Source organism: Egretta garzetta, unplaced genomic scaffold (genome assembly GCF_000687185.1).
Source record: "Egretta garzetta isolate BGI_Z169 unplaced genomic scaffold, ASM68718v1 scaffold246, whole genome shotgun sequence".
Lineage (NCBI taxonomy): Eukaryota > Metazoa > Chordata > Aves > Pelecaniformes > Ardeidae > Egretta > Egretta garzetta.
Window position 1 is genome coordinate 1,473,586 of NW_009259976.1, and position 27,516 is coordinate 1,501,101.

General features: G+C 43.0%; 1 protein-coding gene across 1 annotated transcript; it reads left to right on the forward strand.

Annotated features, from left to right (window-relative positions):
- On the forward strand, positions 1-26,733 carry LY86 (lymphocyte antigen 86). The gene is made up of 5 exons (XM_009640375.2): positions 1-306; positions 14,200-14,286; positions 15,750-15,878; positions 22,976-23,028; positions 26,013-26,733. Exons 1-5 carry the CDS (start codon positions 186-188, stop codon positions 26,106-26,108), a joined length of 486 nt encoding a protein of 161 aa, XP_009638670.1. The 5' UTR covers positions 1-185; the 3' UTR covers positions 26,109-26,733.
- Positions 26,734-27,516: the final 783 nt, after the last annotated feature.

Below are 27,516 nucleotides of genomic sequence, written 5' to 3' on the forward strand. Positions count from 1 at the left end.
CCAATTCTGATTAGCCTCTTGTTTATACCACGTTGTGGTAAGCTAAGGCTGCATTGGCTTGCTTAACACTTCTGCAGGCACTAATGTGGTAACTCCTGTCTCCCTTGGAGAAAGGAAGGAACACCTCCCTCCACAGAGGGTTAGCAAGAGACAGAGAAGTAATCCTGCAAACTAGCACCACCACCATGAAGACATCAAATGTTCTTGTTCTCATCTTTGTCCTGCTTTACATCAATGCCAGCACAGAATGGCCTATGCACACAGTCTGCAAAGAGGACGACTTGGAAATACATTACAAAAGCTGTGGTGAGACTTAAAATTTCCATTTTCCTTTTAGCTGGGCAACAAAGTCGTTCTTGCGCAGTGAGAGGGGCTTATAAGCCAGGCAGTGAGTGGTCCCAAGCCAGCACTGGGTTTTTCAGTCTTTCAAAAATAGCTGGTTTGGTTGACACACACACAAATCTAACTGTATTTAGATAGAAGATAATAAAGAGGAAACAATGTAACCTAATTCAGAATAATAAGCAGCTGTCAAAAATCCAGTTCAGCATGAAAGAGATTACTAGAATTTTTATCTTGAAGTTAAAAAAAAAAAAAAAAAGGAAGACCCTAGATCTTTATCTTTTTTTACCACTGGGACAACACAGACTCTTCAGTGTACTGATCTGCTGTTTTCCTAATGTGTGGCAAGACTGTGGCGATGGGCTTTCTGTCCCCCCATTTGGAGCGACAAGGGACCCAGCGTGACAGTGGGAAGGATCCGTGTTCTCTGCTATAGCCACTGTGCTTAGCAAGACTTCAGCAGCAGCACTTAACAGAGGCATTTCCCAGGGACCATAGGGTTTTGTTTGTTCTTTAAATCTGTAGAGAAGAAAAGGAGCAAGCGGCACTGGAACGACTGAAAATGAATTCACTGAATGCTGCCTGCTTTCCACCTCTTGCTTTTCTGGCCTTGTGCCTCTCCTATTGTGTGGATCTGCTTTACAACTGGGACAAAGGGAATTAGATTCACAGACGCCTCATTCATTTTCCGCACGTGATGTGAAAAGCGATTCATGGCAAATGAGCACCCTAGAGTTTGTTTTTCCAATTCATCCCCATACAAAGGGTTTCCCGGGGGGCTTTTTCTCCCCTGTAGCTTTCATGCGGTTTTGCACACCCATTAAAATAAAGCCAGCAAGGGACAAGAGAAGTAAATAAATATTTGTAATGCTATTCTTTACTGGCTTGCTCCCAGGAGACTAAAGTCAGGCTTCACATAATATAAATGGGTATACTGCATTAGGAAAATATTTAATTAGATGTGGAATACAAGCTTTGGTATAACCTTTATTTTAGTAAGAATTCATTGTATAAGTTAATTCTCTTCCCTCAACAGGTCTCAGTTAGCATGAGATGCCTTGACACAGAGGCACAGGCTATAGTTTGAGTCAATTCAAACGATGATTAGATTTGTCTGCTGGGCACATGTCAGTCAGGCATTGCTTCTTACCATGCACACCACTGGCCTAGCCAACAAAATGCATTTCTTTAGAGCTTATGTGTCATTTATTTTGGTTTGCCACACACAGAAAGGTAAGAGGTACATTTATTCGGGAGGAATTCACAGACTGAGTAGCACAAGCCAGAGATCTCACAGGTCAGGTCCCAACACTGAGAGCAGTTTTCTGTTCTCCCAGGCACAGCTATGGGAGATGAGAAGATTACACAGACGTGGAAACAATGCAAGAATTAAATCAGATTCCTTGTTTGAAGCCAGATTCCTTGCTCCCTTACAGCTCTGGCAGATTCAGTTGTGGCAACACTCACAGCTGCTGTCGCAATGTTCTGCCCTGCCTTTTTCCAGAGGCTACCACACCTGTAAGCATCAGGCCAGGATGTACCATCTGCATCTCTGCTGACCCAGCTCATAGTCTGGTAGCTTGCATAAAGCCGAAAAAGAATAAAAGGTGTTTTGGGCTGAGCCCAAAAAAATCTACAGGTGGGGAGGATAAATCCAAATACAGTAGTCTACATTCCCTTCAGAGAAGGCACTGCTCTTATCAAGCTCACTGACAAGCTCACAACAGTGCCAACAAAGGTGCCGATCACCCTTTCAGAAGAGGGGAAGCTCTGTCCTCACTTCATTTCCCTCTAAGGCACAACTAGATGGGCAGAACATAGCTTCATTCTTTAGCTGCATCCCACCAGTCGTTCTCACCCAGAAGGGAACAGACATTCTAGTGCCTAGGTTTGGTAAGACCCTTTCCCAGCAAACCTTCTCATGACAACTTTGTAATGTCAGCAAGTGCAGAGTCAATGCTAAGCAACTGCAAATACTCTCTAGCTGTTTCAGGGGAAGACTGCCCTGCATGTCCCTCCAGTCTGAGAAATCCCCATGGTTTTTCCTGCTCCACTAAAAATTCCAGAGAAAAACTTTTGGGATACAGTGGCCACAGTGAGGTATCTAGTATGAAATCTTGGGTAAAGGATTCCCCGTTGGCTTCAAGAGGGTCAGGATTTTACCTCTGTTGTTGTTACTATAAACTCTGTATTTATATCACTATTACCAGTGAACCAGGGTTGAATCAAGTAAAATTTAAGGAAGTTGAGAGAGTTTTAACCAAGTACTTCACAACTTCATTTCTGGAGCTGAATGCCTTCTATCAAGAGATTAATCGAGTTCAGTCTGAGCATTTAAAAAGGAGTTAAGTGTTCATTTTTACTTTTCAGTTTATCAGATCCTCTTCTATAATGCAGTAAAAATCTGACTAAAGCCAAAATTATGAGCTAATAGAACTATGATAAACATAGCAGAGAAGCTTAGGTGGATAACTGAAAGACAGACAGGGCAAGCGTAGCAATCTCCCGTACCCAGGAGCAAGTCCCAATTCCCTGTGGCAAGCACTTGCTCTACCTACATCCTGCCCCTATAAAGCATAAGATATAGGCACGCATCAAGCCCCCAGCCTCACCCCATGCTCTGGATCCTTTAAAAGGATCCCTATTGCCACCCAGCCATGTCAGACTAGATGTTCAGCAACCAGGACCCCCAAGGGTGCATCAAAGAAGGGACTGGACCAGACCCCATTGATCAATATCATGCACTTGTGACAAAAGAAATCAGACAAAATTTCTCATCAGCAAGTCCAGAGCAAGAAACTCAGGCTGAGAGATGGGTGGTCTAAAAGTAAAGTAAATAGACAGTAAGCTGCCTCCTCTGTATAACCGCAGGAGACATAACACTGAGACAGCCTATAAATAGCAAGACATTTCCCTTCAGTGCCACTCTTCCTCCCAGGATCAAGTGACAAAAATGGAGGAAGATCTCAAATGACCACAAATCACTTTAGAAACCTGGGCAGGGATCCTGAGATAAAAGCAGCACAGGTTAACATCTCTGACTGAGAAAAGAGAACCGTAATTGGCAAGTCTATGCAGAGACATGAAAAGAACCTGCTACACAAATGGCCAATTCCTATCCCTTTTAATTTCGCAGTGATTTTTACAGTAATAATGCTTTTGATCTTTCCAGTTACATTTTAAAAGGCAATTGTCTGGGAAGGGAAAGGCAGGAAGGCAATGGTAGCAAAGTACCCCAAGCAGATTCCAGTGCTATTTGAGTATCAGTCACCCACCTCCAAGTGAAAAGTGCAGTGAGAGACTACAAAATATAACTCTTCAACACGTCTACCAGCACCTTCTTCCAGATCATTCATGTAAGCCTAATTGTCTTAATTACCCATGAAAACATTCTTAAAATGTAGTGTTCAGTGGGGCCCTCTTCATAGGGTAAAGCAGTGATGGCTGCTGCAGATGCATGAAAAACATTTTCCAGCTATTTTTTGCACCTCTTCCTTGAAACTTTAGTTGGGCCTATGCCAACAAATCAGTATCTCAGAACGCCAGAGTTTGTTTTAACCAGCAAACCCAGACCCGTATGCTCTGTGATTAATAAAGCTCTACATTTAGATTAGGACCTGGGAGATTTCAGAGTTGCCTGCTGCCTGAAACCATAGATTTCTTGACAGTGCAGAAAAGGTTACTGGTAAGGTAAAGAATTCTTAGAAAGGGTCTGGAGAGCATCAACCATTAAGGACTTGTTTTCTGTGCACAGGAGTAAAAAACAGGGAATTTCAGGGCTACTTTCAGGAGCGCCAAAGTAGTAGTATTTGAAGATGACACCTTGAGAGACATTCCCTAGGCTTTATAAAACACTTTTCAGACCTCACGGGACTTTTTTATTATTACAGACAAGCACATTTCCCAGTTCAAGTTTGACTTTGCTTTTTCTCCTTTTTTTTGTCTGAAGCAAGGTTAATAGCCATTAGCTGAAGTTTCAGGAGGAACAGCAATCAATCAGTATTCATTTCAACCTCCAGAACCTAAATACGAAACTGGTTGCACCCTTCTTTACAAGTTTTAATTTATACATCTACAGATTTAAAAACATTAAAACATATTTAGGGATATGGGTAACCATTTGCTTTAATTAATGTTTTCTGCTGGACAAAAAAAGCAGGGCCCTATGGTCAGCTAGAGAATTATTTTTACATGCCAATGCTTCTTCCTAAACAAAGTTAAGTCAGACTGAACTTGTGTCCATTGAGCTCCATGACCGCTTGTATAGACCTATGTCACACTTCAAGCAGGGTCATTTCTAGAAAGCTTTTTCCTGCCCTACATTGGTACAGTAGGAGAGAGCAGCACTGCCCACTTCGGTACAAGCTTGCACTGGATTGCATTTACAGATAGAGAAACTCTCATTTGTATGGCTTTTGTTTAAACTTGTGAGCTCAGATTTGGATCTCCATAAAATGGTCCCTTTAAGTCAACAGGGTTATTCTAGTGTAGAAGCTGCTCCGTTCAGATAGCACAGTATAGACACTCTTCTGCTAAACTCTGCTTCGAGAGAACTTTTCAGGGCTTTAAAAAAAAAAAAAAGAAAAAAAGAAAAGAAAGTGGAGACTGATCGACTGGTTTGGTCATAATGTTCTGAGGATTTCTCTGTCCTTGCTGAATAGTTTCAGTCTTACTAGGGTCCACCTCACACACACAGCCCATCGTACCCTTTCTCCTACATACTGAGAGGTCAAATATACTATTTCTTTTAAAATCCTCTTTTTGCTTTTTAAAAATAGACCTGTAATACCCACGCCTGCTAAATCAGCAATACCAACTTGTAAACAAACCTGCTACATTGTCATCATTGTGGCACTAATTTTACAGCACATCACTTTCTGTTTTATCTGTCAGCCAGTGTCACTAGTCCTTTTTCCTCCCTGGCCACACACTTATATCCTTCAGTTAAAGGATATAAGTAATGCAATAGCTTCAGCTGGCAAAGGAAAGTCTGCAAAAAATTCTCACCTCATGCATCTTCAGGGCAAATGTTCTTCTAGAGACATGATATAAGAAGGTTCTTTTCCCATTATTCTTTGGTTTTTTGGCAGACAGATTGAGCCAGATGCTTCTCCTGGACTTATTTATTTATTTCCCTCAAGCAGTCTCCAGCATTTGCTTCTGCTTCTAAATTATTTAAAGACATACGACACCAACTCCCCTCTGATCTTTTGTTGCATAGATCGCTAATGGGCAAACAATCAAAGAACTTAAGAATTTCTCATGAAAACATTTGTTTGTTTGCTCTGTCCAAGCCATCTTAGTGTCATAGCCTTTCTGCTATACTCATCTGGTATAGCTTACTTATTCCAGGGGGAAGGCCAGATGTTGACATGCATATTTCTGGCACCAGATCCTAACAAATGGACACTATCATCAGAATCAAGGTAACATAGATATGAGTGCACATGCAAATCATCTTTCAAAGTTTTGGTCCCTCCATGAATTAAAACTACCTTATCTGTTTCATTCTCCGCTTCATTAGAGAGGATTAAAATTTTCTTTTCCTATGTGACTTCTTAAGGTGGTTCTGATTTAATTTTACTACTTCTTTCAGAGAGAGGAGATTATTTAGTGTGTTTTAAAATGTAAATGGTAAGGAGCAGCATGAGACAATTTCATATCTCCAAGGTACTTCGGCAAAAAACATTAGGTTCAGCATCTAGACTTTGAACCATTTAGCAAAATCAATATTAATGTTTTCACTGAGACTAGTAGTGGAGAGAATTAACCTCAGCTGAACTTTTCCCACCATGCTTTAAATTTCCCCATCTAATTTAGTTCTCAGAGGTTTCCTCACAGTGTCCATTTCTTCACCAAATCAGTGAAGGTCCTGCATCTTGGACTGCTAAAGAGGGTTTTTTTATGTGTGACCCTCCTGCTTATCTCCAGCAGCAAAATCTAAGCCAATAGACTTGTATTTCCACCTATTGCCTTTTGCCATGTCTTCAGTTGTTGTAGCCACTGAGTCACTAAGGAATAGCAAGCAGGAGGGGTAACAGCCCACAAGGAAGCCAAAGAAAAAGGTGTTCTCCCCTTTGGAAGCAAATAGGAGAGACATACCTAGAAAACTGTATATTGCACTACAGTCAAGAAGTACTGTGGGCAAGGCAGACCTGACACTTGCTACTGCACACTAAATTTGAGTCTCTGGAGGGAGCAGTCTAATATACTAAACAGGTGAGTCACAGCTATGCTAACAACTTGCTGAAGATTTGAGACTAGCTTCCTGTATTGCATAAAGTAGAAATTATCAAAAGGCACGTCCACTGCAACAAGTCAGGAGCAAGAACAAACCACAGTTGCTCATAAGTGCTCCAGCATAAAGCTTTCTGTGTAAGCATATGAAGCATCACTAGGCTTTCTTGACTTTGCCACACCATCTCATCTAGAGCTGTCATAAAGGCCTTAGAATAGCTCTGGACCCTACAATGCTTACAGTTTACAAAAAAAAAAAAAAAGAATAGAGGCAGGATATCAGGTTCTCACAGCGATTTAACATCCATCAGCAAAAATATCCAAAATAATCTAAGAAAAAGTAACACACCTCAGAAAAATGCAAAAAGGACTTCAGCATTATTGTGTGCCAGTGTCCCTGCATCTACTTCAAGGAGGCTTATGGCAACATAGAACTGGAGAGTAACAGTGGCCATCAGGGACAAGATGCTTAAATACCCTGTACAGAACTACATACTGAATACCAAAACCTCTGATCTGTCCCAGATGCTGCTTTTAGACTCAGGAGAGCTTCCAGCTGCCAAAAGCTAGGATCTTGAAAGCTACCCAAATTAATTCAACGCACCAGTTTCCTCTTCACCTGAAGATGGATGGCTCCTGTCAAATGATCCAGTGGTGATGGGGCAGGAACCCAGCTAGCTTCCTCAGCAGAGGGAGAATGCCATTCCAATTATAGCTTACTGCCACACTCCTGCAGTGGATTTCAACCCATCTTAGGAAAATGGGAACATCTACCCATTTATATGCTGCTGATTACCGTTCTGTATAATCAGCAGTAAAGCCTGCTATCCCAGAGCATGGCAAGTGTCTAACAGCAGGGCAGTTTCTAGTAATGTTTGGTTCTATTTCTGACACAAGTCTGCAAGTCTGTTGTGAATCTCCAGTCACACTGGCAAGCACTGATGTCCAGAGATCTGTCACAAGTAGAGCAGTATAAAGAAAGATGAAAAAACATGTGAAGAGAGAAGAGGCAGATCTGATTAGGAATACAGACAGTTACTGTATGCATCTTACTCATGCAGCGCATGGTGTTTTCTCACCAACAGAAGAGAAGAACAAAGACTTTCTCTCTCTAATACATTCCCTGCTGGGCCCAAATTAATGCAGCATTTTCTTGTTACGCTGCTGTAGCTGAAGACTGCCCTGCCTCCCTTTCTCTCTCAAGCTAACTAGGACAAATCAGGATTATCAAATACAAATACAGATCTGTATGTGCTATCTCTCAAAGCCGGCATCTTTCACTTTTGTCTTCTCAAACAGGCTTAGACAAAGCTTTGTCATACCACACAAAGCACAGAATCCCGCCCCTCCAAATACCACCACTGGCAAAAGGAAGGCAAGTCTCCATGAATCTTCAGATGCCGGGCCTCCCCTTGAGCCCTGGCAAACAGCTCTAACAAGCCCACCATCAAGAAAAGTGGTTCAGGCAGGAAAAGGCAGGGACACTCAGGTCACGTCTTTGGCAAGGCTGCTTTATGCACATTGATGACACCCCCATCCCCAAACACAGCCCTCCAGCTGCAGAGAGCCCCTCACAACCGCTGTCTTTACACAGGCTTCCCTCCAGCTCCTCACGCCACACAGCTCTTCGCCAAGGCCACCAGCAGCTCCATGGCCACAGGTGGCAGCTGGATGCCCTCAGCTTAGTACTGGGCAAATCTCTTCTTCTCTTCCTGGTCTGCCACCCCAAATGCTGCTGCTATTGCAGTTGGTGTCCCAGCAACATGTTTGGAGAAGCTACTGGCCTTCTGAGTTGCTGTTTCTGAATATTTGCAAGTTTGGACGTCAGTTATATTCAATAAGCTTTATTCGAAATAGTAAGGGGCAAGATCTTCAGCCTTTATTTAAACTAATTTCCTAAGACACTGGAATCACCTTGCTTCAAAACTAGGGCCACAAACACAGGCCAGTAATGCCTGTGCCTTAATCTAGTCAAACCATATATAATTGCTCTTTGCATTACCAGTGTTCAGTATTCTTGAGAGCGCAGTGGAAATGATTTAAATATTGCATAAACACTTTTTAAAAAAAAAAACCAAACATTTTAAGTTTCTCTTGCTAGCATTCTGGGGGTTTTTAGCTTACAGATTATACTGAGACCAAATCTTCAGGCTTCCCTCTACAGCCATGTAAATTTTATCACAGAGGAAGCAGTCTCCACCAGCCATCTCCAAGAGCTTCAGGTTTAAGCAGACCTCAGAGACTACAAGTTGATTGTGGGGATTCCCCTTTGGAAATAGCACTATCTGTACCCCCAGGACATTAAGGATACATGAACTGTAATCTTCCCTATTCCTTCACCTCCATGTTGCCTAAGCAAGCCAGAAAGGTACAGGACATAAAACATACCATGACTTCTGCAAAGGAGGCCAGAGTGCCTGCCTGAATTAGGCAAAAGCCCAGAGCTGGTCACATCTGAGGTGTCTGTGGATAAAGCATCCTCATGATAAACTAGCCACAGCCAAAGTAAGTCTCACAATTTGTTCTGCTCCTCTCTGAACAGAGGGTCACTCCGCTTCTCCCAGCCAAGTCTGGACATGGCAGTGGTGTGCAAAGAAGGCAGGCCCAAAGAGAAGCTCGTTAAACTGAAGGTGCTTGGGGAAATCTAGATGCACAACTGGAGAGCTGCTAATTCAGCTGATGCTTATTCCTCAATACCTTATAAGTAGATTCTAGTGTCAAATATAACCTTGAGCATTCAGGTTAATTCATTTAAATAGACATTAAAGAGAAAATGTTGAGTGATTACATAAAGTCTGAGATCCCAAACAGTTCCTCATTCTTTCCCTCTCCTTTCATCACCTTGAACATTATAAGGACTAATGATTTAATTTTATTAAGAGCTTTGAAGGTGAGGAGTGTTGGGTAATTACTAAATAAGTTTTTTCCTTGTGCTAATTTCCAGCTCCTCTAGCACCAGTCTGTCCTTGTATGACCCTAGCCAAGCACAGCTATGTCATTCCATTCAATTATGTGGCCTATCTGCTCCTAAAAGCGTTATTTTGAAACACCCAAAGCCTGCCAATTTGAAGAGTCATCTCACCAGAGCAAGACTTACAGATGTGGAATCTTACAAGCAAAGCTTGCCTGCTTGCTGCTTCTATTCACTTGTACCACTGGTTTTCATGCTCATATGGAAAAAATGTGATTTTAGAGCAGATTCAGATGAGAGTAAAGCCAGTAAAAGATAGTTTACCAGATGGGGGGAGGGAGAGGGAAGAATAAAAGACAGGGGCTGTTGTGCACCAGCCCAGGAAAAATTCCTATAACAGGTGCTTCCCATCTGGCCATGCAGTTTCTGTAATGCCCATTTAGTCATCTAGCAGCTCAGGCTCGGAGGGACATAGCCATAGAGGGTTAGCTCATTATCATTCCCAGCTGTCTGCTCCATCTTCCTACTGGAGATCACCTCCCAGAGCACAGGAGGCTGAGCAGACAAGGGGGGCATAAGGGCAGCCCCAGCTCACAGCCCCGTGGCTTGGTGCATACCCATGTCCCCCAGGAGCGTGAGCTGGTGGCCCCACAACTGCGGTAACTGAGGCACAGAAGTGTGTTCCCACCTGTTGTACCTGTTACTGGGGTAATAGTCTCCATCAAAAGCACAAGGCTTGCAGCCAGGAGGGTCGCACAGATACGCCACTAAATATGTCTGAGCTAATTTTCTTATGAACCTTCTCCCAAAAACAAGAGGAAGAAAAGAAACTAGAGGGAGAAAAGGTGAGGAACTCATCTGAGCTTCTAGGCTATACTACGCACGTCTGCTCGTTCTTCTAGAAAAACCCAGCCAAATTCATCGCTTGTGAGCACCTTGCCATAGTAAGCCAGGTTCAAATCTTGCACTATGGTGCCACTACACGTCATATGCAAGGAAAACCACATACCAAGCCAATATAGCAATAAATCTCCACTAGGGTGAGGGTGAAATGGGAGGTGAGATGCATGGGGTCAAGCTGGCACTATGCCATGTAAGATGTGATTGGTGGCAAGATGCCAGGTACATCCCAAATTTACCTCTCACAAAGCAGGACTGTACTACAGAAGTCAGTCTTCAGCGAGAGCTGTATGTTCAGTGCTAGACACAGTTGAGAACTCATCATTAGCCACAACATCAAGTCCAAATAACAGGTCTAAGATCTTACAGTGCATTGATTGTTTACAAAAGCCAAGTACTTGCCTCTTTCTCAGAGCAGTTTCCTGAAAGATTTAGAACTGTCTAGAGAGAAGCTTCAGTCAAAATCCTGCTCCTGGGCATCTTCTTGCTAGCTGTAAGTATGTTGCGGTCCAAGCCCTTCTCACATAGATGCACAGAGACACAGAAAAAGGCCCTTTCCCCCCCAATAAGCCGTTTTTCTCTGCTAAACCTCGTGTTTGCAGAATTTCCAGCAATGTTTTAAGTGTTGGTAATATATCAAAGCTCAACTGGAAAAGCAAAACTCTGCAGCCAGTTGAAGAGTTTCTAGCTTTAATTATGGAAGAGGGAGCAGATTGAAGGGAGTGGGTGGAGGGAAGTCTGGGAACATACAGTACTGTGCACTATGAAATGTTGCAGGGAAGTAGAAGGCTGAAGGGCAGCCCCACATATTTTAGAGATTTAACGGTAAATGTTATTGCTCTGCACATGTGAAAGACATAACATGTATTTTTTCCAGTCTAACCAGCTCACTTCAGATTGAGGCAAACAAGGAAGAATAAGTATTAAACCTCCATAAGAGACACACAGTGACTCACAGTTGTGCATCTGAGATGAAACACAAAAATGGCAATTGCCTCGAGTTGCCTTTGCCACATGAGGGACTCCTCAACATTTAAAGAAAGAGGGGTATGGCACACTACCTTAGTTCGTAGTGACCAGCTGAATTCACAGACATCTTCACTTATCAAATGGTTAAAAAAAAAAATCACTATTTTCTTTAATTTCCTTTTAGCAGCAATCTTTCTGCCTACGTATTTTGGAATCCAGACTCCTTGGCACCGTAGCTTTAGCAACACAGCCATCCTTTCAATTGATTTCAGGCAGGAGGCCCCCACATACACCACAACATCTAACATGTTGGACTGCAAAGTCATAGCCTGAATTATTTCCACAGGGAGATGGTCAGAAAGTTAACTGGGGTTTCTTTTGCCAGTGAAAAAGTTTACATTTCCCAGAAACAGTAACAACACAAAATCCAAGTGCTCTAATTCACAAATTTTTCTGAAATTTCTCATGTGAGGGCTTCCACGCTCTCTTCCTCTCTGGGGACCAGACAACACTTCTCTGGATACTCCAGAGTCCTATGCTGCATCACTAACAGTGCAGTAGACATCCACGGCTATGATGCACCATGAAATACGTCATCTGGCAAAAGAGCTCAACCCATAGAAGAAAAGCAAACAGGCATGAGACATCCAAACCAGAACAACCCTAAGGTCACGTTCATTGTAAGAAACCCATGCTTTCCAGAGAGGCTCGATTTCGTGAACATCCCCTTTCCATCCCAACAGCTAGTGATGATAAATTTTGAATTAAAAATTCAACTTCTAGCCCTAATGCCATGACTTAATTTGCTGACTAAAGCGCAGCCTAGTCTCTTTGAAAAAAAAGAGTATTGTATGTATTACAGTGCCATTTTTGACCATAGCTCCCCCTCTGGAAATTACAGAGGCAACAATTTTAGTCACTTGACAACCAGCACTGTTTGCAGGCATCAATGCCCAAGTTGCTGTGAATCTGAGCAGCTGCTTCCTGAACCTTATCATCGCACCACACACAATACAGAAATGAGAGGGGCTCTTGCAGAAGTCCAGAGGAAAGCAGAAACCAAGCCCTGAGAGGTGGTAGAGACCAGAGGGGAAGCAGGCATAACGGTCCTGGAGAAAAGAGAAGTTGGACACGTTTTCCGTCTGGAGCCGGAAACTGCTCTCCTACCGGGTTGCAACAGCTTCTGAAGCCACAATAACAGAGCAAGAACTGACAGGAACATGGAAAGGAAGGAAAGGCAACCCTCTGACTCTTGTCACACTTGAGCCGATAAACAACTCCAGGCACCAACTTTTTGTCCCATGCAACTACAGAGACTGCTTTAGTAGCATGGAAGACAAAATCCAGCACAGGGCAGAGCTGTGGGAAATAGCAGTGACTTAACTCCCTCCTTTAAACACTTACTTTAATTTACCAGAACTTAGTACTCCAGAGCTCCTTTTGAACCACACTGACGATCCATGTGCTTGCAGAGCCTGGCTTAGTTCAAGCCCCCAGCTCCTCCTTCATTCATTTCCTGCTCCCCTCTAAGCAATCAAGCTTTGGTCACCCAGGCTTGCTCTCTGCCAGCTGCTACAGCTGTGGGCCACTGCTGCAAAAATAGGGTCAGACTAGAGAGATGCTAGCCAGCCTCACAGAGGAGACTCTTGACTCAAGTTTCACCACAGCATCAAAGGAAAATTATCCCTACCCGATATTTTCAATTCAGCAAGAAGATTACCTCAAGCAACAATAACTTAGAATTCAATTCCCAAGCCTATATTTTGTCACCATCAGCTCCATGCAAACCAAGGAGCCTATGGCTGCTTCTGCATGTGCTGCAGTCACTCCTCTGGTTTACACAGAGAAAGACACCGGGTGCACAAGCTGGCTAGAAAACCACCAGGCGGGAATAACCTATGCCTCAAGCAAGCTTTGAGGCTCAAGATGATACGCTGCCAACTGGCCAAACCTTTCACCTCCAGCCACGGCTCTGGAAAACACTTGCACGTGCTGTTGGTTGCAGCAGCTGAGCTGTCAGTTGTCACTGCCAGCTGCCACCAGAGAGTGGCACATTGGCAAGCCTTCAGGCATAGCTCGGAGTCTCTCAGAGGCTAGCAATGAAGAAAGTGGAAGCGGGGGGAAGCAATTATGTTCGTACAAGAGTTTTGGAGTTTGGTGCAGAGAAAGGGGTACTGCAGGAACTGGTAAGGGCCACATTCATATCAGACATCAGTTGTAGGGCTCGCTTTGACCACAGCTCTGCTAAAGCATCCCGGAAAGGGAGAAATACAGACTATTTCCTGGGTTAGAAATACCACATGATAGAGGACCCAGCGTGAAATACTGCAGGATCTGTTACACAGTTTTATTTTTATTTTTGGACTTCTCATCCCACTTCAGGATTCAGTTTCCCCATACAGCCTTGCCAAGCCGTCTTGTGATACAAATGAATTAAAAAAAACATCATCAGAACCAATTGCTCATCAGTACTGAGGAAGGAACAGTGATGTGCAGAGCCTAGGAAGAACAGCTGTGCTAAGACTTCACTGTTGAATGAGTATTGACTACCCACCACTGTGGGGAACTCGCTTTTCCTGAATTTGGCTTGTTTTCCCACACAGTAGGTTTTAGGCCACATACAGGCTACCATCTGAATGTGCTTCAGAGTGAAGTGGCAGAAAGAACAGGAGTTGCTATTTAACAGAGGGTATTGGAGCTTTGAGCACAACTCAAAGAATTTCTAAGCAATAGATGTAACTGGTTTTTATAACACTTCCGTATTTTATTTTTTTCTTCTCTACAGTCACTATCTCATTAAAAATACAACTTGTTAACCACTGCTTTCTGTCTCCAAACAGATCCCCATCAAGATTTTGCTTTAAGCATTGACCGTTGTTCTGATGTCACAACCCACACCTTTAACATCAGAGCTGCAATAGTCCTAAGTAAGTGAATTGCTATTTTCTCATGCCATAAACAGGCAATTCATGTGTGAGTGCTAGTACTAAGAAGTAAAGAAGGGTGGAAACCTCCTATAAAAGATGAATGGGCTTCATTTCTGAGAAATTTCAAAACCCTGTGTGGGACTACAGAAACGTCAGTTCTGTTATCAGCTCTGCCTCAGACTATATGCATCACCCTAAGTAGGTCATAACAGACCTCAGCCCCTATTCCTCTCCTACCCTTCATCTGTACATATGGATAGCCAACCTGGGGGCTGATCTAGAGCTTGTCTTCACAGCTAAACTTCTGGGAGGGGCCTTGTTGCATGAGGCAGCTACAGCACCCACATTCCTGTGCCAGCACCAGCAGTGCTTACCAAATCACCAAGGCTGACCCTTGCAGGTGGGAGGGGACTCACACAGAGGAAGGCAGGGGCAGCTCCCTGCCATACAATGCAGCATGCTGGGGAGTGCTGGGTGTCCAGAGCACTGCAGGAGCACTAGCCTGAGGCAACACTCATGCCATCACCTGTGCTAACTGAAATTACACCCTCCAGCACTTGACTGATCAGCAATAAGGTCAAAAGCAGAACTGCATTTGAGCTAATGGCCTGGGCACAGAAGTTAATATTAGCCATAGCTTGACTTGTGATCCTTGCACAGGAAAGCCACCTTCTTGCAACCCTGTTGGCCCCAAGCTCACCTAGAACCTCTACACCAGAGCATAAATACAAGGGCACTGCTGTATGCTCCTGTTGCTGAAAATAAGTTTGCGTGCCAAGTGTGTTTTAGCACTTGGGAATGCTTCCTTGCACGCAGAAAGTCTCACTCCTGTGACACATGCTGCCCTTTTGCCTGGGGAGCACCAGGTTTTGGGTGGCTGCAAAGTTAAACAAGCCTGCAAAAATCACATTACAGGCATTTGCAAATACTTTTCCAACAACTCAGAGTACAAGACCTCCCTCTAAATCCAGTAGCCTCACTGGCTGTGTCTGTGTTAGCAAGCCAGGCACAAGCAGGCAACCTCCTAGCACTGCCAAGCTGCTATGCTGAGCTCCTGGCATGGGTTTGGCTCGAGCCAGCTACCATTTTCCAGGCATCAGGTACAGGCCACAGGCTGCTCCTGGGAGCCCATTGGATATGGTCCCTCTGCTAGAGACAGTAGGAAAGAAAGTTTAGATATATGGACACAAGATTTACTGTGCCAGTTGGCCTCAGTCAGAGAACGGTCATGGGCAGCTTAGTTAACAATAAAGATATATGCTATTGTGTCCCCTGTTATATACCTTAAGGGACTTAGAGACCTGTTCTTGAAGCATGGATTTCTATGTATCAGGAGTTCTCAGTGAAGAGAAAACATTCAGTGGCTTAAACAGCAGGGAGAAAAAATGGAATCTTTTTTAAAATAAAGTAATAAACCAATTTACCCTTGCACTTTCTGAGCTCTCCTTCTACTTTGTGTGTAGGACACAGCATCAAGGAACTGTACGTGAAGGTTGACCTAATCATAAATGGGAAGACCATCTTAACCTACTCAGATACGCTTTGTGGGCCAGGTCATGACAAGCTTATTTTCTGTGGAAAGAAGAAAGGAGGTAATTTAGGTAGCACTCTAAGTGTTTGATGGCTACTGAATACTCCAAGCAGGATACACCTGCTGTGCTGTTGAACGCACCAATACATCGTAATGTTCCGTTTACTTCAATAGCATGTTAATGGATGACAGAAACACAGTAGGACAGAGACATTTTAATTTTAGAGGCTGCTTTTTCCCCCTAACCTGTTTGCTTGCTTTTCTTTCAATCACAGAATATTGCACACACATGAGATTTCAAGTCCATAAAAAATAACAGTGGTAGTGTGACCCCATCTAACAGCAGAGGGGTTCGTAAGCCCTATTTATAGCCACATGGTTGTCATACGAGCAAGTAGTATGACAAAAATAAAGGCCAGTTCTGTAAAAGAAATGGCTGAGCAAACAAACAAGCTCTTCTGAACATGTTCTTCACTATTAGGCAAGCAACACTTCCTGTCCTTAAAGGCAGTTCTTAATTCACTTTAAGAGGAATTATGCTTAACTAAGGATATTTGGACCAAGATACTATTTAATGTCATCTAGGGTTTGCATCTTGTTTCTGTTCAACCCATGCCTACGTGGCAGTCAGGTGATTCCAGTTCATGCCAGTCAAACTGCTGACTGGTGCAGACTTGCACTAATTGGGTTTACAGTGGCATTAGCTGCCCCCAGAAAACAGGCACCTGTGGTCCCAGGTGAGCCTAGGCACCTCAGGGTCCCTTCTGCCACAACCCAGGCCAGGTAGTGCAAAGCTAGCCACGGTATGTCCAGAAGAGCTATGGTTGTGCCTCCGGACTGTAATAGCCACACATCTTATATGGTTATTTTGAAATCCCTCTTACATCATGATCACCTCCTTAGGCTGATTTTAAAATAAGCAGGTAGAGCTGCAGGGAAGTTTCAGAGCTGTTAGAGCACCAGTTAGTTTCAGAAGCTCTGCTTTCCTTCCATTCACTTGCATCCCCATCCTGATAATGCTGCAATAATTTGTGTGCAAGGGCTATGAGTTTAAAGACCACGCACAGCACTACTGCCAAGACAGCCCCTGGAAAATTGCTAAGACATTTCACACAGCGTATAAATATCACAAAGAATAATAGAGAAATGCTGCATGAGCAACCAATTAGGTAAATCCTGTAAGCCAGATAGACAAAAAAAAAAATTAAATTCAGAGGTTTCTTCAATTGCCTATTGAATTACAAGGGGAAAAAACCACCCACAGACATACTGAGAAACTGTCTTATTCTAATGAAGTACTAAATAATATCCTTTAGAGAATACATTAAGGAGAAGTAAGAGTAAGTCCCGAGCTGAGCACAAACTGCTATTCACACGTTAAGCCACAAAGCCAAAATCTCCTGGGGTTTCCAAGTCCTTTAATCTTAAACTGACAGGTGATTGTTTCTACTAATTGAAGTACATTATGATACAAACCCATAGTTGGTTGTTTAAATAATATGTATCTTCATTTAGAAGCATCCCTAAGTTAGTGTGAAGACCTCTGCCACACACTTTTTAATACACACCCTCTTGTTCAGTAGCTGTTTTTATTTAGTAAAACAGCAGGAAAGAAGTAGTTTCTCAGACTAAGGTTCAAACTGAAGACGTGGTATTTCTTAATCAGTTGACATTTGATTCTAACCCATGTTTAGGACACCAAATTGAGCTGAAGACCAATTTGAGGCAATTCAGCGCAGCCATAATTCACCATATCAGCACAGCTGTAAATCTGACCTAACACCTATGCAAAAAGGACAACATTGTGAATGGCCAAGTATGCAGCCTAGCAAAGTTACAGAGGAAGACATAACCCTTTCAACAGAAGCTTTTCATACAGAGCCCCTTTTTCCCCTGTTGTATGGGCAACATTTCCAACATCTGCCAAGACCTAACTTGAGTTTAAATATAGTTCCACACAGAATTTTCTTGCCTTCCACAAGGAGGCCAAAAATTGCCTGTTTCTTCCTCTCCCAAAAATGCGACAGAACACAGTTCTGCTACAGGCTTTGTTGGTCCACTCAGTTGTGTGGACGAGTGGAGCAGAAGTTACAAGGAGAAGAGACTTAGAAGAGCTGGATGTGGTAAAGTCTTGGGTGTTTGGGGTGGTTTTATTTTTCTTTGCTCTCCTATAATGCTACAGTTTTGCCATAACTGGAAATATTTTAGGAGACTTAATATAGCTAGGGGTTTCATGATCATCATAATCATATAGTATTTACTATTTCTGTTAAGCAAAGGTCACATCTGGCACTGCACACTGGGACTCCTAAATAGGATTCCAAGATCTTTTTCTTTGAGCTATATGCCTGTTGTGAAGTTGTTGGCTCAAAGGTTGCAAGGAAATGGGCCATTGTCCATTTAAGAATAATAACAACAAAACTGCTAAATTCTTTTTGGCATAACAAACTCAGCTCTTCGCCTTTTTTAGTAGGAAGTGTTGGTTATTCCCCATTTCCTCCAAAGAAAATAGTTACATAAGATTTAACAGATTTCCCAATGCAATCACTAAAATCAGAGAAAAAGACCTACCAGGGTAGTATTTAGCAATCTGCCAACCACAACTTGCAGGCTTAAAGAAAGCTTCCTGAGAAAAGATAGTTGCATCCTCTGCAAGTCTGCAAGTTCTCTTTCAGCCCCAACTGATAAAGGCACCACCAGAGCACTTGCGTGATTCCTTGTGCACACTCCCAAACCATAGAGGAACCCCCTCTCCTTACTTCAGCGCTCTGTTCCTTTACATTATTGCCTCTTTTGATAGGTGTTAGTGACCAAGTTGCTAAAACAGTATTTGTGAATAAAAGCAGAGAACACAGCATAAATTACAGAACTGGATATCACGTTGAGAGTTTAGGTACATGTTTCTGAGAAAGCAGATACAGCACAAAGCTAGGTCTTCGGGCTGATACACAATGCAATCTTGCTTGGCCCCTTCATCTGACTTTTTCCTCCCCAGTAAGGAGAGTGGATGTTTCTCACCCAGATATGTAGTTATATACATTTTTCTCACTCAACTATACATCTATAGCTGGCAGTCATCCAGATCATTCCTGCATCCCTAAAACTCACAGAAGTTGCGTGTCAGTTGCATGGGTGCAAATTGTGTCCTAGAAGAACTCCAACATGGAGCATTTAAGTTCTAAAAAGATTTAAAACATAGGAAAAGGAAGAGGTGGGTGCAGATGTACAGGGCCTTTATATAGCACAAGAGTGTGAGAATGTTTAAAGATTTTTTTTCAGTGCAAGGAAGATTTGAGAAAGAGGAGTGAGAATTTCATTATAGGTGTTTTGTCAGGAATGAGAGGCATCTTCACGATAAATGATAACTAGTAACTTGAAGTAATCCTCAGGAAGTTCTTACACATTTGAAAGCTCTGCTTCATACCGGAAGCCACCAAAGGCCTGCTCACTTGCAGGGAAAAGGACTAAGTTACATGTGGTAGAAACAATAGCGAAGAGGTGCTACAACAAATGTAATAATATCAAATACAGTAATATCACCTTGAATCAGTGGTACATTAGAAATGCTTTCCAGGATGATCTACAGAAGTCCCCTTCAGTTAAGTCTTCAAGAAAAAGGGCTGAAAATTGAAGGTGGACTGAAAGCACATCACTGATGACAGCATGCCTGACAGATACCATAACTTACCAGCAGACCAATAAAAACATAGGGGAACTTTTACTTGGAAAAATGCACTCATGATTTATGCTGTTCCCAATGTTCGTACATTTTTGCAATGACATCTGGGCATGCTCTAAAAAGACCACAGAATTCTTTCAGTGAGCTAGGATCAGTGTTTGTGACAGTTACACTCGCTGCAACAGATGTATTCATCCTCTTTCAATGGAGGAATGCAAAAATATACGAATATATGGAGAAAAATGTATGAGTATATGAAGGATGCTGTGAGAAACTTCAGTCCTTAAAGCCTTGGAAGATGGTTACACTTCTGGAATTATAACAGAAATCCTCATGTGAAAGGAACATTGAATGGGCTTTGAAAAGCCTGATCCAGCCAGCATAGGCACTGAGGAGGTTGCCATGGTCTGTACTGAGTATGAATGATAAAATTCAGTAGATTTATGGATCCATATTATTTCCTGGCAGGCCTCAACTAGCTGAAAGAGAAAGCTGTCTTGTTTTCCTGTCAGGATCTACTTTCAGAGCACCACAGTCCTTTTACCCCCATTGTTGAAGGAAGGTCACGAGAGTTTTCTAGAGGCCTTGTTACATGAACCACAGAACAGTTGAGGTTGGAAGGGACCTCCTAAGGTTATTTAATCCAACTCCCACCTATTCAAGTAGGGCCACCTACAACCAGTTGCCCAGGACCATGTCCAGGCAGGGGTTTTCAGTATATCCAGGAATGGAGACTCTACAGCCTCTCCGGGCAACCTCTACCAGTGCTCAGTCACCCTCACAGTAAAAAGTCTTTCCTGATGTTCAGAAGAAACTTCCTGTGTTTCAATTTGCGCCCACTGCCTCTTGTCCTGTCACTGGGCACCACTGGAAAGAGTCTGGCTCCCTCCTCTTTACACCCTCCCTTCAGGTATTTGTACATGTTGATGTGCTCTCCCCTAATCTTTCTGTTCTCTAGGCTGAACAGTCCCAGTGCTCTCAGCCTCTCCTCATTGGAGAGATGTTCCAGTCCCTTAATCGTCTCAATGGCCCTTCACTGGACTCTCTCCAGAAGCTCCATATGATCAATAACTGTGAACCACTGCAAGACCCCTGATTAGAAAGAGCTAAACAAGGCCAATGCTGAAGCACAAAACAGTAAACACGGACCTCAAGCTGGACACCCAGGACCACAGTTTGAGGGTGCCTAAGAGGACAGCCCTGAGAATTACTCCATTGATTAGCAAGCAAGGGCATAGCCTGCCACAAGTCACAGCAATCATGGAAAACTTCTGAGAGGGATGAGGCAGAGCACTGAGACTGCATTCATCTAGCTCTGATGTAATCATTAATTTGTCACAGCAAAGTAGGAGAAAAATAGCTTCTACCTACACTAGAAGAGAGATTAGCATTGCCATAATTTCAGAAGCAAATTTATGGCCTGATGACTCCTACTTCATCTTAAAATATAGGCTTTGCAGAGCTTGAATAGTGTATCTGTAGGTTTAGGCTGTTGGAAAGCCATCCAGAATATAGGTGAGACCCTAACCAGCCATGTGATCCAAGAGGAGTTTCCATGTCCCTGTGGAGAAGGACTTTGTGGAAGGGTGATAGTTCATAGCCCAGTTTCCTCTTCACTCTTCTCTGCTGCCATCCAAGGTTTGCTAGGCTCAGAGCTGACTGAAGGAGAAACAGTCAGACAAGGATCTCTAATGAACAAAAGGACACACACAAACCATGAGCTACACCACTGCATTGCCCACACCACCCTGAGGGGGCAGCTCACAATATGGCTTAGCACACACCAACACACACAGAGCTCAAGTCCCAAGGGACTCACTCCTCACTGAAGTCATGCAGTCTGCAGTGCCTTTAACTCCCATTTAGACTCCAGTAAGTTGTGAACTGAGAAGTGGGCTGTACTGTATTTTTAAAATTCTTGAGTCACCGCGCTATGCAGCAGAGAAGTGTCAGACTCAGAGCTCTTGCTTCGTGCACAGAAGCAAGCAGCAGTGGTAACTGCTCCTTGAAAAGGAAAAGACTTCTTGGTGTCCAGGTGAAGTAGCCAGGGATGCAGAGGGGAATGAGTACAGTATGAGTGCTGTAGCATAGTTGATGAGTTTGAGAGTGACAAGCCACATCATACTTATTCTACTCTTGGTTTTGGTATTAGGTTTTTCAGGGCAACACTGAAAAGTTCTGCATCATCAGGGCATTACATGTAATGAACTGCTCATTAATGCAAAGGTGTAGGACATTGCTGATGTCTCAGGTTTCTCCTACTCTTTTGTTAGTTTATCTTATAGTCATGATTCTTTCATATAAAGTTTGTTACAAGGCATTGACTAATGTTTTATAGCCTGTGTGGGGAAGACCTTCTGTGCTCTTCTGTGACTCTTCTCTAAGTCAGATATCTACTGCATGGTGGGATGGACCATACAACAAACATGTTACAAACCATTTGTCCAACCTTTCACAAGAAACATTTTAAACCAGCACAGTGAGACTGGACTAAAACAACTCTCTAGAAGTGACAAGCATCAAGATGCCAGCACATACTCACATAAATATGATGAAACACTTACTCCTGTCACTGTCAAAGTAAAGAATATTTCATGACACCTACAAAAAGAGAATCCTTAAACAGTTCTTAGACTTTTCCATGACTTGTGGAGGGCAAGTTGTGCAAGAAATTCTGAAATACTGAAACATCTACAAATTTTATTTTCAGTCAAGTCTGCACAGTTTGGCCCAGTAAGCTATGAAAAAGTAGGAGGAACTGCAGAACAGCTTGCTAATTCTGTCCATTAATGCCAAAGTTTCCCTTTCTTCAACAGCAAAAAGCAAGCATGCCTCATGATTAGGGAGATGAGGATTGGAAGGTGGAACTCCTGGGCTCTATTCCAGTCACCAACACAACTTGTGATGGCTTTAGCACATCATGTAACTTGTTGGTGAATGCTCCCTCAGCAGCGAGATAGACATGTTCTTATTACTTTAAGGTCATGTTCAACAAGCAGACAGAAGTCCACACCTACAGAAACACTCAGCTCAGATTAATGCTTTGGTAACTTTAAGAAAAAAAACATAGTTCAACTATTGCAGCTGCAGGTGTTTAACAGATCATGCTAACAGATCATGCTAAAGGACTTGTGTCTGACCATCCTCCTCCCCTTTCATTTCCCTATTTTGCAGGATGCATGCTGACATGGGAACACCTACCTAGTTGTGCAAAGCCATACCCCCCTCTTCCACTCAGACAGGGACTGCAGGTCCTCCTTTAGCCCAGGCTCTGCCCTGCTTTCCCCATACAGCAGTACACATCCTGACATTGCTCACAGGAGGGCTGTTGCAAGACTGTGTATAGAGCACTTTGCAGTTCCATAACACTTGTCACTGGAGCACTTTGAAGTGCTATTACAAAAAAGCATCTACGATCAGCTGCTTGTTTCCTTCACGTGCTGTACGTCTAACCACCCATCACCATTTTTGCTTTTTAGAACACCTCTACTATGAGGGACCAGTCACGCTGGGGATCAAAGAAATCCCGCAGGTAAGTTGGTCAGAGCTGTGCTCCCAAGCAGAAGGGCTTTCTAGATGAGGTATGGTCAGAGGACTGCCAGCAATCACATCAGCACGTTCCAAGCTCCCCCAGCTAGCACACTGGATCTGATAGTGTTTACAATTACTAATCCTTTTCAGTATGAAATTAAGTGGCTTTGCTTAAAACATTAGGAGAGCCACCATTATCCAGAGACAGATGGGTTTTCTTCCGATAGCAGATCCCCTCTACCAGCACTAAATCATGCTGCCATACAGTTCTTCAGTAGGCTCCCCATTACTCTTAAAATGGCAACAAAAGCAGCAGCTCGAAGCAACTCCCGAGAGACCAAGGCTGCAATTCAGCTCACTCCTTAGTGGGCTGAACAACTTGGAGAAGCTTATTCATCCTCACTGGCTATAGAGGCAGTTTAAATAACTGTTGCAAATATATGTATTCCACTGCAAATGTATGGTGTTAGATAAGGAGACAGAGGTATTCTAGGTTGCAACTGAAAGTATAAGTTATTGGGCCAAGAACTCTTTCTCAGCACTTATGGAGCCTTAAAATAAATAATTTCTTAGAAGGGTAGGAAAACAAGCAGTACTCTAGGCACCGCTCTGAATTTCCTGGTCATCCATTACAGATGCTCTTTACAAGCAGCCTTCTCCACACTCAGCTAAGTCTCCTTCTTAGAAGTCAACCAAATCACATTGCAAAGCAAGGTCTCAAATGCTGAATGCACCACAGTATCTCTTAACTGGGTACAACATGATGCTGTATTTGACCAGTAAATAACAAAGGATTTTTAGCCACAGACAGGAAGAGACTGGATAGAAGGGTGGAAGGCAAGATTTGCATCACTGAGGCATCTGGTTGAGAACATAATGAAGAAAGGCTCATAGTCACTACTGCAAAAGCATACAGTTCAAGTAGTCAGTCAAACATTCCTTAGATTTACTTACACAGACAAGCACAGCACAAGCTCTCAGTTCTTCAGCAGCAGATATAAAACCTATGTCACAGCCTCAAAGATGAGGTCTGGGGCCTGCTCAGCACTGGTTTGGTCCAGGTGCAGGAAAAGACCATGACAGGATCGTAACAGGGATACAGGACAAGGACATGAGTCCCAGAGGGCCAGGCTTGCCAAGACCTGCAGAGATGATAACAAGGATAGCTGGCTTTTGGGAGGATTGAACCTCCATAACAGCTACCATGTCACGTGTCTCAGTCTTCCTTGGTGATAGCAGCAACCACAACCTTCATTTTCCAAGGGTCTCACACAGGCAGCTGGGCCCCCTTATGCAGACTGTTATCCTACCCTTACCAGCCTGCTTCCCTAAAGGCTATGCCTAGAGATGCTGTGTTCTCTGACACTGGAGTTCCCAAGCTTGTATCAGTCAGCATCCTGCTCCAGGAGCAGCTTTACTAACATACTGAGGACACTTCTGTAGTAAAGGCTCTAGACAAGTTGAGTAATGGGTCTTTAGACCAAGAGGAAACCCTAGAAACATCCACACAGACCAGTAAAACTCCTGGCAAGTTAGTTGAATTTGGAGCCAGAAATTCTAAGACTGTTCACGATCCTCTTTTAGTAACAATTTTTACCCATGAGCAAAAAGTTGTGCTCGAGGAGGAAAAAATTCTAATCACTAACAAGCAATGGAAATGAGTTATTATAAACTCCCTCCCATGAATGAAACTAAGCTTTTGGAGAATTAACATGCTTGTGAGAAAGGGAATAGGAAGCCTTTTTTGTTAATTAAATCAATCAGGCAAATAATGCAATCCTTCCATGCCAACACTACGGAGTTACTCCGTGCAGCAATCATCATCTGCTCATTACAAAGAACAACCTCATCTGAGCAGCCCGAAGGACACTTGCACAGTCTGCGCAGCAATTACAACGAGAATGTATTCTCATGAGTGTGTTGCCATCGGGCCTCTAAATTTGGATGTTACACTTAGATTGAACATCTCTGTGAGGACACAGGCCAGTTATTGCTTTAGAAATCCCATGGTAAAAGGCAAATGCCAAGAAGCCTGACTCATTCTAGCTGTGCCTCCTTCTACTCCACAACCAGAAGAGCCCTGAGCAGGGCAAGAGTTTTCTATGCTTCAAAGCCAGGAGGCCACTGCTGCCAAGCTCTCCTACCCCAGGTTTTGCTTCCCTTCACACTCCAGAAAAAAAAAAAAAAAAAAAAAAAACACACCACACACAAACCACAACACCACAAAAAACCACCAGAAAGAAATAGTGCAGTGCCAGCAATGTAGAGTGAATGAAATCTAGTTCACCTCTTCACCAAATCTGTTAAATGAGCATTGTCACCTCCCCTGACCAGTGCTTCTCCTTCTACAAGTGTCTGGAGAGCTCTTTTGACCAATCCAAAAAAAGCCACAGCTTCTATGAGGTTGCTATTTTTTGCACTGCAATGAAACAAATTCTCCCCAAAGCCTGAGTTATTAGTTGTTTTAACAACACAATTTTAAATTAAACCACCTCTTGTTTTATTATATAGGAATTCAGCACAGATTGAGTCATCTACACACACATCCCCCGAGGTACTCTTTTATAAAAATCCATATCAATAACAGTGTACATACTGAACAACAAGATCCAAGGAAGGAAGAGAAGTGCCAGACAACTGAGCACCTCTTCCCCTTCCACAGGCCATACTGTGCTTGCTCATAAGAAATGTGAGAAGTTATACAGATTTGATAAGAATTTTTATGCATCAAAACCTTTCATTCCCCTTGCGCTGTTTTAATTTTGAACTTGTGCTGTCAGCATCGATACCCCTGATGAGAGTATTTTGGCAGAAAACATGGCTAAGTCCTTTACTAGTTCTGAAACATTTGGACAGGAAAGGTTTTGAAGGAACTTGATGAGAAAAGCGTTATTCTGTTTCTAGGAAAAGGACTCTCTCCTAGAAACAGAAGCGGTTATATAATACTGATGGGCTAATCTCTTGCTTTGTGTTTGTCTCATACAGGGAGATTACACAATTTCAGCAAAGCTGACTAATGAAGATCGCGTCACTGTCGCTTGTGCTGATTTTACTGTGAAAAATTATTTAGAGTATTATTAGCAACAAACCAGTTTCATGAAAGCTACAGACTACCAAAGCTATTCAAGCCAAGTGATCTTCTCGCATGATGCAACAATTCTGAAAAAAAAATAATCCCCACACAGTGGTTCTGATGCTATTCCTCTTTAATTCACTATTTTCAAGAAGTCACTAGACCCTCTAGTGGCAATTTTATCTCTAAATGCACACTGTAGCCCACTTTTTGCTTCTAATATATATAGCTGCAAGTAGAAAGCATCCGATACCAACATTCTCATTTTAGGATGAAAATAGCATGAGGCAGAACAGGCGAGAGCCTAAACATATTTTTTCTTGCAGTACATTATGGAGGTATCCATTTCTAACACAGGCTAAAGATGACTTTCATATGTATCACATATTATGCAGTTACAGTGCTCAACATTTTCAGCCTTCCCTGGGGCTTGTCTGGAGCCTCCGCCAATATATGTTTGGTTGTAACCACAGAAAAAAGACCAAGTAGGATGAACATGCCTTTTTCCCCCCCCCCATGATCCATATCCTGTCACTGGATTCATATCACTCAAGTCTTCTGGACCCTACTTGGAATTTTTTTGTTCTTGAATGTCTTTTAAGTGATATGTGAACCTAAACTATTCTGTACCTAAACTATACGCTTTTCATGCTTCTCAATAAATTCATAATGAAAGAATATTTTTTTTTCCTCATTAATCTAGAATCTATCCAAAGCTTAAAGTAGGGGAAAAAGGGAGAGGAAAAATGAGAGAAACAAGTTAAATGAGCACTTTTAAAAAAATTCAGTCATGTTTACACACATTTTATGTTAGCCGAGGACAAACCATTCCTTGCTTTGAGCATGAAGCCCCAGAAGAAGTAAACACAAATTACACTCCCAGGTGCAGCACATTCCCCTAACCCTCTCATTCCAAGAGCCTTTGCAGCTGGCATAGCTGATGGGTAGGTAGATAACCAAGCATAGGGCAGCACATGGGATTGGGATCTTGGGTTGGAGAGTGTGGAGACCTGTTTGGGAGACTAAGTGTAGGGGAAGGATCAGGAGTAGGGTTGAGTTCTGATTTGGGGAGGTATGGGCAGGAATCAGAGCCACAGGAGGGTCCTGGAGCTGTGCACAGGGTTATGAAAGATGGTAGCAAGCATTGGGCTATGTGCTTCATCTTGGAGAGGTTCAGTGTGTACAGCTAGGGCAGCTGTGGCTTACAGCTGGCCACACAGGAGCTCTGACACATGGCCTCCATCCTACACACCCACATGCTACAGCTGAAATTCCTGAGCAGCAAAAACATCCCTGCTGCACAGATGACCAAAGCTGCAGAGCAGCCAACAGCTAGCAGCAAGGGATGGTTCCTTGCAGCTAAGTTCTCACCTGCCATCCCAGCACAGGTGAGCAAGCCTTTGAAGCCTGACTCAC